The sequence below is a fragment of the Ictalurus punctatus genome, chromosome 4 (genome assembly GCF_001660625.3).
Source record: "Ictalurus punctatus breed USDA103 chromosome 4, Coco_2.0, whole genome shotgun sequence".
Classification (NCBI taxonomy): Eukaryota; Metazoa; Chordata; class Actinopteri; order Siluriformes; family Ictaluridae; genus Ictalurus; species Ictalurus punctatus.
Window position 1 is genome coordinate 10,188,757 of NC_071284.1, and position 12,169 is coordinate 10,200,925.

The following is a 12,169-nucleotide window of genomic DNA, read 5'->3' on the forward strand; positions in this document are numbered from 1 at the left end:
TCCTTAGTGTTACAGTATTACAGTGTAAACAGGCTGGTTTCACATGCATAAAAGAAACGTCTAAGAGCATGGAAAAACATTTCCCTGCTAGGATTCAACAGGTAAACACATAGGCAGCTGGTTGAGGAAGGAGGATAGAGAGGACCACTTTTTTCTCCGTCCTTTCTTTCTCTCTATCATAACATCAGACATTTCTGAGCAGAGTTGGATGACAAATGTGTTTTGCCTCCCCATGTATTCCTCAGGACAGAACAGCCTGACATGCATACGAACTATGCGGATGTCCCATACAGCACACACACACACACACACACACACACACACACACACGGGGGAGGGTGCCTCTTTGATCCTGAAGTCATGCAAATGTCTACCCTGCTAGGCGCTGCACAAATTTGCAACAAGAGCCTAGAGTAGTCCTTTTTTTGAAATAATAAATAAATAAAAACCAAAAACAGTTCTCAATCCCAGTCATGGAGACGCATTTCTCTAGAAGTCAAAAGCTAATGGAGAATGAAAGAATATCTGTTGAGTTAGATCAGCAAAACAAATAATGTGTATAGCATACAAAATTCAGGTCCAGAATACAGGAATTTCATAATTAACAACTAAATACTCTGGCTTAATTGTTAATTACAACATATTAACATTACACTAGTGGCAAAGCAACCTAAAAGAGAAGAATATTGTAACAATGTAAAATACATCAGTCCTATATGTTTGCTTAGTACTAAGTTCACGTTCTGTGCAATATATCTGTACAAGTGCTGCCCTCTGCTGCTGATCTAAACGACTACATCCACACATTGTGTCTACTGTAGGGGTGTAACTCAAAGGGTCTGAATTTGTTTACTGCTCCAAATATCTGTACCTGTGTTACTATTTTAAACCTGAAATTTAAACCAAAAGTGTTTTTTGTTTGGTTATTTTTGTAAACCTATTACTACGACCCTGGAAACAATCAACAGAAATGCAAGCACAGTAAGACACACTTACTGAGGAAAGTGTTATCCACTCCCTTCTGCATGCATGAGCTTACAGATGCTCATGATTGAGTAGTGTTGCTGTGATTGACAGGGGAGAGAGATGACACCTCTCCCACCGAGAGAGTGTGGCCAATTTTACGCTCTTGGACTTCCAGTCATGGATGGTAGATGGTCTGTACTTATACAGCTTTTTTTTTAATCTTAGCGGTTCCAAAACGCTCCCTCATTCACCCATTCTCACTCTCTCACACACACACACACACACACACACACACACACACACACACACACACACACACACACACACACGGTAGTGGATGGCTGTGGCATCATCCTGAATCAAACTTGCGATTTATTATCCCCAATCAGTCCCTCCAGGATTCAACGATTGCGAAACGCAAAAATCACACAAACTCTGCAATATTCTGAGGATTTTTCAAAATTGTCTCAGATTTTTCACAGATTTGGGTCAAGACACGTCAAGTGACATCACCACAACGCACTCTTCGATTCACGTGTGCCGAACACGAGTATAGCTAAACAAACGAACATCATTGCGAAAGACCCTGCAAAATAATTTTGTGCAAAAGTAGTTTTCCACAAATAAAACTCCGCAAGTTGTGTCGCAAATTTTGAAAAAAGTCACAGCAAAATCGAGTATTTTTGGCCACAACAATCACGAAAAAATTATTATTACGAGGAAAAATAAACCATAAAAGTACAGAAATTATGTTCCTCAAGTAAATAAAAGTTCATATTTACATTGTTGCTAAACTAATGACAAGGACAGAAAATGAAAACATAAACCAATTTGTCTTTATTGCAAAAAAGCTGAAGTTTGGTTACAGACAATTCGCTATAGAAGATATATTTTCAGAAATACTTTTTTTTTGGGGGGGGTTAACATGCATAGTCCTATGTGTCATTGGGCTCAAATGTGTCCATGGACCATGCCAGATTATAGAATTTTAGACAAACAGCTGCTCAAAGAAATGACTGCATTTATGCCTTTGTGTTCATGAATAAGTCGTGCAGTGTCCTAATAAAGGCATCTGGATAGCACCGTTTATGTTTGACAACCAGCACAGTAGCACTTACTGGAACACAAAATATGTTGTACAGTTCATAAAGTTTATCATTTTCTATACACATACTGTATACACACACACACACACACACGCGCAGACACACACACACACACACACACACACACACACACACACACACACACACAATACTATGGGTCACGTGAGAACAGCTATGGCACACTTGGCTTGAGATGTTTAAGAGTTCAATGTGGAAAGGTTCCGCTCAGAGTGATGTCTCTTTCTGCACTGGACCCAGTGGCGGAGGTTGGAAGGTAAGAATCTCACTAAAAGTGAGTCCTGGACAGAAGGAGGGAGTGGGTGAGAGAGGCAGAAAGACAGAAAAAGAGAAAGAATGACTCATCGGGTATCAATATATAATAACTAAACACAGGCTGTCAGACTGAAAGCTACTAGATGAACATTGCTCATTAGGCTTAAAATCCATGAACTAAGGCATGATTCCTACACATGTTAAAGAGTAGAGACGTTATGAGGTCACTTTTTCTTTTCCAATAAAGATACTGAAACCTTGAGTATCAGCCGATACCCATGCAATATTGTTTGCTTTGAAAACTTCTTTTAACAATTTACAATTAAGCTTTCACACAAAATCACTTGCATTACAGGAGAAATATAATAAAATCAATTTCAACAAAAGGGAAACTAGTCAAGTCACTTTATATGTAAACATTTCCAATTTCAAAAATAAGTTTCTTTTCCAAATCCAATTGTTTCCAATTATTTGGTAACAGGATCCGATATCTGACATGTATTCCCTGATATCCCATCCAACTTTTTTTTGTTGTTGCTGGAATCGGCCCATCTCTGCTAACCAGTTAATCAACTGTCCCACTGGCTTTTAGACACTACGATTTGAGCCTGTTTTATCACCAGATTTGACGGTCGCCAATGTAGGTGAACTTCATATGAAGAAGCTATAACTGAATAGTAACCATCTTCAAACCATAGACTTAAGAGCTATTCAGATGTTTTGTGAGAGTTAAGCAGGCAGTGGTCCAGATGCTCCTGAAAACCCCAGTCTTGGACACTTTTCCTCAAGAGAAATCTGGTAGCCTTGGAGGCATGAACTACAAGCAAGTGATTTGCATAATCTAACTGGGCGGCCCAAAAATGGACCTGGATATCCCACCTCTGAATATGTTCAAATATCCAGAAGTAAATATTCATGTAGCCTTTGGACATAAATTACCAATTCAGATTAAATAATCTCAGATTGTGCTGATGGATAATCAGAAGATGTATATTTTTTTTAAAACAATCTAAAGTTGGTCAGTCTTGCAATGTGAGCAGCCTCATCAACTGCTTTTCCAAAATACACTGATAAGATACATCTCATGGATCTGCACATGGCAGCAAAAAAAAATATTAATAAAAAAGTCAACACGAGGGTGAAAAGAGAGCGCAGTACATAATGCACGGAGGCTGGGTCAATTGAGCTGTAGCAGCAAACACATGCCTGCAACGTATTACATGCCATTATGATATTCATAATGCTACCGTGACAGGTAGAAACTGGAAAAACTTTGCAAGGGGAAAAGCACTGTTCATATAACCTGAGCTGAGTGTGTACAAGTATTTCAAGTGTGACCAGCATGCAGTATGTGTCACTCTACCTGATCCACCAAGGCTAACAGGAAAACAAAAAGCTTTTCTGTAATAATGGGGATTTTCAACAGACTTAACTTCTGTAGGGGTCATGTTTCATGTGCAGTGTAAGCACCTACGTTTTAACGATTATTTTTGCACAGTATGAGTATATACACCAATCAGCCATAACATTAAAACCACCTGCCTAATACTGTGTAGGTCAGCTCTGACTCTCCAAGGCATGGACTCCACAAGACCTCTGAAGGTGTGCTGTGGTATCTGGCACCAAGTCATTAGTAGCAGATCCTTTAAATCCTGTAACTTGCAAGGAGGGGCCTCTCATGGATCGGATTTGTTTGTCCTGAACATCTCACAGATCGGATTGAGATCTGGGGTATTTGGAGGCAGAGTCAACACCTTGAACTCTTGGTCATGTTCCTCAAAACATTCCTGAACAATTTTTGCAGTGTGGCAGGGCGCATTATCCTGCTGAAAGAAGTCACTGCCATTAGGGAATACCGTTGCCATGAAGGGGTGTACTTGGTCTGCGAAAAATGTTTAAGTAGGTGGTACGTGTCAAATTAACATCCACATGATTGCCAGGACCCAAGGTTTCCCAGCAGAACATTGCCCAGAGCATCACACTGCCTCCATCAGCTTGCTGTCTTCCCATAATCCATCCAGGTGCCATCTCTTCCCCAGGTAAGCGACGTACATGCACACGGCCTTCCAAATGATGTAAAGGAAAATGTGATTCATCAGACCAGGACACCTTCTTCCATAACTCCATGGTCCAGTTCTGATACTCATGTGCCGATTGTAGGTGCTTTCAGGAGTCAGTACAGACACTTAGACTGGTCTGTGGCTATGCAGTCCCATACGCAGCAAGCTGTGATGCATTGTGTGTGCCGACACCTTTCTATCATAGCCAGCATGAACCTTTCAGCAATATGTACTACACTAGCTCTTCTGTCGATCGGACGAGACAGGCTTGTCTTCGCGCTCCATATGCAGCAATGAGCCTTGCGTGTCTATGACCCTGTTGCCGGTTCACTGGTTGTCCTTACTTGGACCACTTTTGGTAGGTACTAACCACTGCATACCGGGAAAACCCCAGAAGACCTGCTGTTTTGGAGATGCTCTGACCCAGGCGTCTAGCCATCACAATTTGGCCCTTGTTAAAGTCACTCAGATCCTTAACTTGACCATTTTTCCTGCTTCCAGCATATCAACTTCAGGAACTGACTGTTCACTTGCTGCCTAATATATCCCACCCCTCAAGAGGTGTAATTCACTTCACTTGTCATTAGTTTAATGTTATGGCTGATCTGTGTAAATCACAAGCTTAACTGTGCAAGTTGTACAAGATTATAAAAATCATAACATGTGTACCTGGCTTCATTGTTCACAAAAGGTTCACAGTGCATGAAATTCAAGTCCACCACTTACGTTTCCATTGCTCCAGTGACTGCTCAGCATTGTCCAGTGAGTGATCGTATGGCAGAGCTTCAGTCTCCTCCTCTGGCTCACGAAACTCAGAGAAGTAGGGCAAAGCCATACCTTGAGCTGCGGTCACTCTGCTTTCCGGGTCCAGCAGCAGCATGGACTCTAACACAGCAATTGCTGCAGACCATATAATCACATATTTCTAAGTCTTGTTCATTCGCAACAACAATAAAATCTTTAGAGAGCTCTGTATACTAATTTATGAGTTTTGGCAAAATATATTTCTTGTAGAGAGGTCAAGATATGTTATAGCCAAAAAATTAAATAAACAGGTTTTGACCAAAATGGGCTTTTCTGCCTGTTTGCCAGAATCCAGCCTCAGCAACATCTGACAGGGTTTTCCAGGCTGCCACAGATAAATGCTTTTTACAATTAAAATATACTTGTACCTTGTGGGTCGGTGTCCGGCAGCAAAATATGAAGATCTTTCTTCCTAAGTTTGGGCATCTTCTGAATGTAGTTTTTAGCCTGGAATAAAGTAATTGGCATTCAGGGATCTTTCTGTAAATGTTCAAGTGAAGAATAAAATGCTGATCCTATATGGAGCTACTGAGTGAAATAGTGAGTGCATCTCACATCTTGGGATTGCAGTTTGGAGATGAACTCTTGCGTAGGTGTTCCTGTGATTTTCATGATCTCAGTCAATTGATCCAGGTCTGATGCAATGCGGTCAAGGGTAAAAAATAAATAAATTTCACGCGACAAGGAAATAGGGCACATAGAACCAAAAAATTTAAGTATCACTAGCTATAAGCTTTTGGTAATATGTCTAATGAAGCCCCTCCAGAGGCATTCAGCAGTGAAGTCAGACAGTGTTATATTTGTAGAAGGGTAGGATACGATCATGTCCTTTGAACAGCGGTTTTCCAATGAGCATCTCTGCCATGATACAGCCAACAGACCAGATGTCCACTGAAAAGAGAGAGGTATGCTTTAACAAAAAATGGTTATGGTTTTAGGTACGGCCTTCTATGACTTCCCATCATTTGGTAGACGCCCTTATCCAGACCAACTTACAGAAGTGCTTTGAAGTCGCCATCAATAAATACATCCTCCTACTGGTTCACTAGGTCAGGGACTAAGAGTACGATCTGACTAAAATACCTATTTGGAGAGGTTAGACTGGTTTGAAAAAACAACAACGAACACAAGAGTTTTTTTGTTTTAAATAAGAAAGTGCTAATTTAAGTACTTCATGAAGCCAGTTGATGACAGCCAGTGACTGAGCTGTTCAAACATCTAGGAAAAGTTCATTCCACCACCTAGGTGCCAGAACAGAGGCATTCTTTGTACCCTGGGAGATGTTGGGTCCAACCAAGCAGAGCTAGTGGATCAGAGAGAGTGTGGTGCATTGCAGGTACTTTAAGGTAGGTCCATTTTAGCTTTGTACAATTTTTCAGACTGGATCATGATCCACATTATAATCATGATTATTTTTCAAAATAGTTTTTAAGACTATTTTGCAAACCAATGCAACGTGATTTAAATATAACTCTAAAAGTATACATAACCTCAAGAAAGTCATTTAAATCAGGGGTGTCCAATCTTATCCGGAAAGGGCCGGTGTGGGTGCAGGTTTTCATTCCAACCAAGCAGAAGCCACACCTGTGTCTTCTGAAAGTCAAGATCAACTGATTAAACAGGTGGAATCAGGTGTGGCTCCTGCTTGGTTGGAATGAAAACCTGCACCCACACCGGCCCTTTTTGGATAAGACTGGACACCCCTGATTTAACTCCTTCATTTAGAGATAAATCCTTCATGTCATGGCAACAGTGATGTCCTTCGACATCACTCATAAGTAGTGCCAGATATATTTGTTATTGGTTGCTTCAATGCTGTTATACTCAAGTGCATTCCCCATGCTATCTGGCTTTTGTAATACTCTTTGTGGTTCCTTCTAGAGGTTAAAAAGGTTTACTGTGTTTTCTCCAGGTTCCTCCAATCTTGCCTTTGCATATTTTGCAAACAACCGTTGTTTGCGCCATGTCCGTTGTGTGAAAGCCAACAGTTCCACATAGGCACCAGCTTCCCCGTGTTGTCAGCCATGCTGGGATGTTTACCTACAAGAAGCTGTGGTCAGAAGGGAGTCAGTTCCTGTCATAGCGGTAACCCTAGGACAAGCTGGCAGTCAACAACATGGAGAAAAGCCATCAAGATGAAAGAGGAGGCAGTCCATGTAACGGCTTGCCTGGTTTAATTGAGAGGTATAGGACAGCCAGAAAGGTCGCAGTAAAAGCTCTTGCTTTTGGTTAGCTCCAGCTACAGCTATATCAGGCATTTCCAACAGTACAGAGCACCAGGGGTTGAAGCAGCAACTGCTGGAGAGATTATATCTCACAGCAGACTATGGAAGAGCAGGGGATCCCCCTGGAGAAACTGTGGCTTGTGATAGAGAAGTCGTGGCTGCCTGTGTCACTTGATGTGACTCCACCAGGTAAAGTGGAAAGAAACTGAATGAATAAAACTGCATAATCTGTCAGATCAGGGATAGAGCAACTTAATATGAGAGGAAATTTAGTTGTTGTGTGTTACAAACATAGTTAATTAACCATTTAATTAAATAATAGATAAATAAGGAAATAAATAAAAATCAGCTTTGTTATATCTGCAGTGTCCAAATATAAAATACCTCTGTTTATCTGTCTTTCTATCTATCAGCTTGAATCTGATAATGCTGTGAAAAAGTTTTTGCCTATCCTGATTTCTTCTGTTTCTGTATATCTCCCATACTAAATTTTTCAGAAATTAAAACAAATCTAAGAAACAAAAGGCAACCTGAGTAAACACAAAATACAGTTTTTAAATGATGGTGTGATTTATTGAAGAAGAAAAAAAAAGTTATCCAATACCAACTGGGCCTGAGTGAAAATGTATTTGCCCCATAGTTACTAATTCCCCAAATATATGAAACTGCATTCATAAGGGGGTTCAGCTGGACTAGATGCAACTAGGCCTAATTACTGCAAGCCCTGTTCAATCAAATCAACACTTAAGTAGAACTTTACCCAAGAACACACTAGGCCAAATTTTAAAGAAATTCCAGTAATGATGAGGAAGAAGGTGACTGAAATACATCAGTCTGGGAAGGGTTACAAAGCTATTTCAAAGGCTCTGGGACACCAAAGGACGACAGTGAGCGCCATTATCGCCAAATGCTGCACAGTACTGAACCTTCCCAGAAGTGGCAGGCCTTCCAAAATTCCTCCAATAACATAGCAACACCTCATCCAGGAAGTCACAAAAGAGTCAAGGACAACATCAAAGGAACTACAGGCCTCTCTTGCATCAATAAAGGTCACTGTTCAAGACTCCACTATCAGAAAGACACTGGGTAACAATGGCATCCATGGAAGAGTGGTGAGGTGAAAAACACTACTAACCCAGAAGAACATTAAGAACATCCTCAAACCTTTTGGGAGAATGTTGTGTGGATTGATGAGCCGAAAGTGGAACTGTTTGGAAGACATGGGTCCCATTACAGCTGGCGTAAACCAAATACAGAATTCCACAAAAAGAACATCATACCTACAGTCAAGCATGGTGGTGGAAGTGTGATGGTGTGGGGATGCTTTGCTGCTTCAGGGCTTGGGCAATAATTGAGGGATACATGAATTCTGCTCTCAACCAGAAAATCCTAAAGGAGAATGTCCGGTCTACAGTCCGTAAGTTAAAACTCAGGCAGGACTGGATTATTCAGCAAGACACTTATCCAAAGCACAGGAGTAAGTCCTAGTAGAAATGAAGGACTGATCTCCAGTTATCAGGAGCATTCGGTTGCAGTTATTGCTGCTAAAAGTGGTACAAGCAGATTTTAAGTTTAATGGGGCAATTAGTTTTTCACATTGGTGACAGGTGTTGGATAATTTTTTTTTTTTTGCTTCAGTGAAAAAAATGAAATAAATACAAACTGTATTGTGTTTACTCAGGTTGCCTTTATTTTATGTTGTATTTCATCTGAAGATCTAAAACTATTTGGTATGAGATATACACAAAAATAGAAGATATCAGGGGCAAATACTTTTTCACAGTGATGTAAGGATGACAAGTGAAAAGCATATCCAATAAAGATGACAAGTAGAAAAAAGGTGGAAACTAAGTAAGGTGTGGGAGGAGTCGCCTAGCATAGATTTGAGGATGTTTACACTGGATGCGTCAATTCTGTCGAAGCTTCACGTCACCTCCGAAAGTTCAGCTACCCAACAACAGAGCAATCTAAAACAGAACTGGACCATCTGTCAACCGATAAACTATTAAACTATGTTTATTGGGGGGGATATCACTCCACCCCGCTATAAACTACGCCCCAGGGAAAAGGCCAAGTAGCTTGGACTACTTTTTCCTGTCTTGCTCTAGTGTTGGAAAGTTGAATAATACTACAAATAAACAACAAAGAAAACTGATTTCAAGAGAATTCCTACTCATCAACTCAGGATGGTCTTTTGAACCCTGAGTTCAGCAAGTGACGTCAAATCAACATGGCTGCTCAAAGCATAAACCATAAACAAAAGTAGCACCTCCTAAATGATTTATACTGCATATATATTCACTTGTTAAAGCTACAACACTGACTAAAACGTACCTTTTTAAGGAGGTAAATTTAGTTAGCTGAAATGCCATCAAAATTCCGCAATGCCATCCAGATTCAACATAAGGTCTGTATGATTCATATCCAGACTGCAAGCCTGTGATCTCAGTACTTAAGGTCATCTGGTCAATATAAAAGGCCTGCCATAGAAAAACATTATAGCTGTACAAATATATGACTCACCAGTCTGTGTGTAGTGCATCCAGCTGAGGATGACTTCAGGGGCTCTGTACCAGCGAGTCACCACATAGCCCGTCATCTCACTATCAGCCTGACGGGCCAAACCAAAATCAAGGATCTAGCGTACAAAATATATATATATATAGAAACATAAGGAGCATCACCACCTGCAGTAACCCAGATCATCAGGCAGGAATCGCATATGATACCGTATGCTGTGTTACCTTGAGTTCACATTCTTCATTGATGGCTAGATTACCTGGCTTGAGGTCCTGCAAGTTACAACTATAAGCAATGATCAACAATGCATTATTAATTCACTGGTGTGTAGAAGTATATGGAAATACATGCAGCTTACCCTGTGAATGATACCAGCAGCATGGATATACTGTGAACAAGAGGAGATACTATACATGAGTAAGTGAGTGTGTGTGTGGGTATAAGTGAGAGGGTAAATATATACGACACACACCTTTAGTCCTCTCAGTATCTGGTAGACAAGGTACTGAACTCTGTCTTCTGAAAGCCTCTCTGTTTTCATTAGTTTCCCAAGATCAGTACCCATAAAGGGCATCACCAGGTAACTGTGTGTGAGAGAGAAAGCGACAAATAATTTTGGTATTTACTGAAGTCGTATCTCTAAAATCAAATGCTTGGATGCGTTACTGAGAACTCAAGCTCAAAACAAGATGAATTCCAAACAGCTAAGAGACAAGCAGCAAGGACACCATCCATACTTGGTCAAACATCAGATCAAAAAAAAGAAAAAGAAAAGAAATTAATTGCAGAATGATTAAATACTAAGCTTACAAGTCTTGGAATCGGTCCAGTGACAGGTCTGCGGTGAAAACGTTCAGTAGTCCAATAACCTAGAGCCAAATAAAGCAAAAGAGATGAAGTGAGTTCATATAAAGGCAAAAACACACAAAGAAAGCACACTGTACATAACAAACATTTGGGTTCCTCACATTTTCGTGCTTCATGTGTTTGAGAAGTCGGAGTTCCCGGTAAGCCCTCTTGGCAAAAAGTTCTGACTGAAAAGGCCGGAGGAGTTTCTTGATGGCAACCTTTGTCCCTGTTCTGCGGTCCTGAGCAGAGCTAAGGACATAACATTTATTATTATTATTATTATTATTATTATTATTATTATTATTATTAATTTAATTAAAGGTTTGCATACATTCTTGGAGGGGGAAAATAAAACACTGTACAGAACTGTTAAAAATTCTGTTATTCACATGATCTCTGTGGAAACCCAAACAAGTCACTTAGTTTGTCAGCGAGAAGGACGGAATTACAATTGTGTGTGTGTGTGTGTGTGTGTGTGTGTGTGTGTGATATTTAAAACACAAAGGAGGTTCAACAACAGGTTAAATAATGGCCTGGGTGGTAATTTCACTGGTATTTCACACAGGCCATGACAGGCATGGAGGGTTTGCTGTGCGCGTCTCATCAGCTACTTGCACACTATCGAAACAGGAAATGAGGACTGACTTTATAACATACCATAAAAAAGTATGTTAGCCAAGTTAGCAAAGCGACCGGGTTCTTCAACAGTTCAAAAAACGTACAATCCTTCAAACACGGGGATGAAACGCAATAAAATGGCGCATGGAGTATAGAAGGTGAATCCCACTCACCATACTGTACCATAAGCGCCTGTCCCAACCGGTCTTAACTCTCTGTATCTTTCAGGTACTTCCCAAATGGTTTTATTCACTTCCTGACGAAAATAACCAGGTCTCGAGCGTTGAGTCATCGTTTGCTGAAAAAAATGTTTTAACTAACAAACAAACAAACAAAAAAACCACAAAGTTTTTGTTTCACATACAGTCACAGTGAGTACCAGTTTCTTCGACACACCTATGACTGAAAATACCTGGGAAACGAAGCGCCGCGGCTGCGCCGTGAGCAGGTACTTAGCCACGCCCACACACAGCCACCATCCATACTAGCGTACTAAAAAGCATGTGTGTAACTTGTACACTACACATACGTCACTGTACTATTTAGTACTGTAGTATAGTTGCGTAGTATTTAACAGGCTGTTTAATATAAGAATCCTGTTTATAGCCACAGAAATAGACCGTTAAAATGGCATCTACCCACGCTGGCGTGGTGCCATTAAGAGTGCGTGTGTTATACCTGTAGTATGTACATTTCATCTAGAGACTTTTAAAAAATAATTGAAAGTACATAATCGGAACTAAAGGAC

At 40.4% G+C, this 12,169-nt stretch overlaps 1 protein-coding gene across 1 annotated transcript; it reads right to left on the reverse strand.

Annotated features, from left to right (window-relative positions):
- Window positions 1-1,780: 1,780 nt before the first annotated feature.
- mapk12a (mitogen-activated protein kinase 12a) lies at window positions 1,781-11,890 on the reverse strand. The gene is made up of 12 exons (XM_047154878.2): window positions 11,595-11,890; window positions 10,923-11,052; window positions 10,765-10,823; window positions 10,427-10,538; window positions 10,313-10,342; window positions 10,179-10,226; window positions 9,958-10,072; window positions 6,029-6,100; window positions 5,765-5,844; window positions 5,578-5,656; window positions 5,132-5,305; window positions 1,781-2,371 (listed from the first exon to the last, which is right to left on the reverse strand). Exons 1-12 carry the CDS (start codon window positions 11,711-11,713, stop codon window positions 2,298-2,300), a joined length of 1,092 nt encoding a protein of 363 aa, XP_047010834.1. The 5' UTR covers window positions 11,714-11,890; the 3' UTR covers window positions 1,781-2,297.
- Window positions 11,891-12,169: the final 279 nt, after the last annotated feature.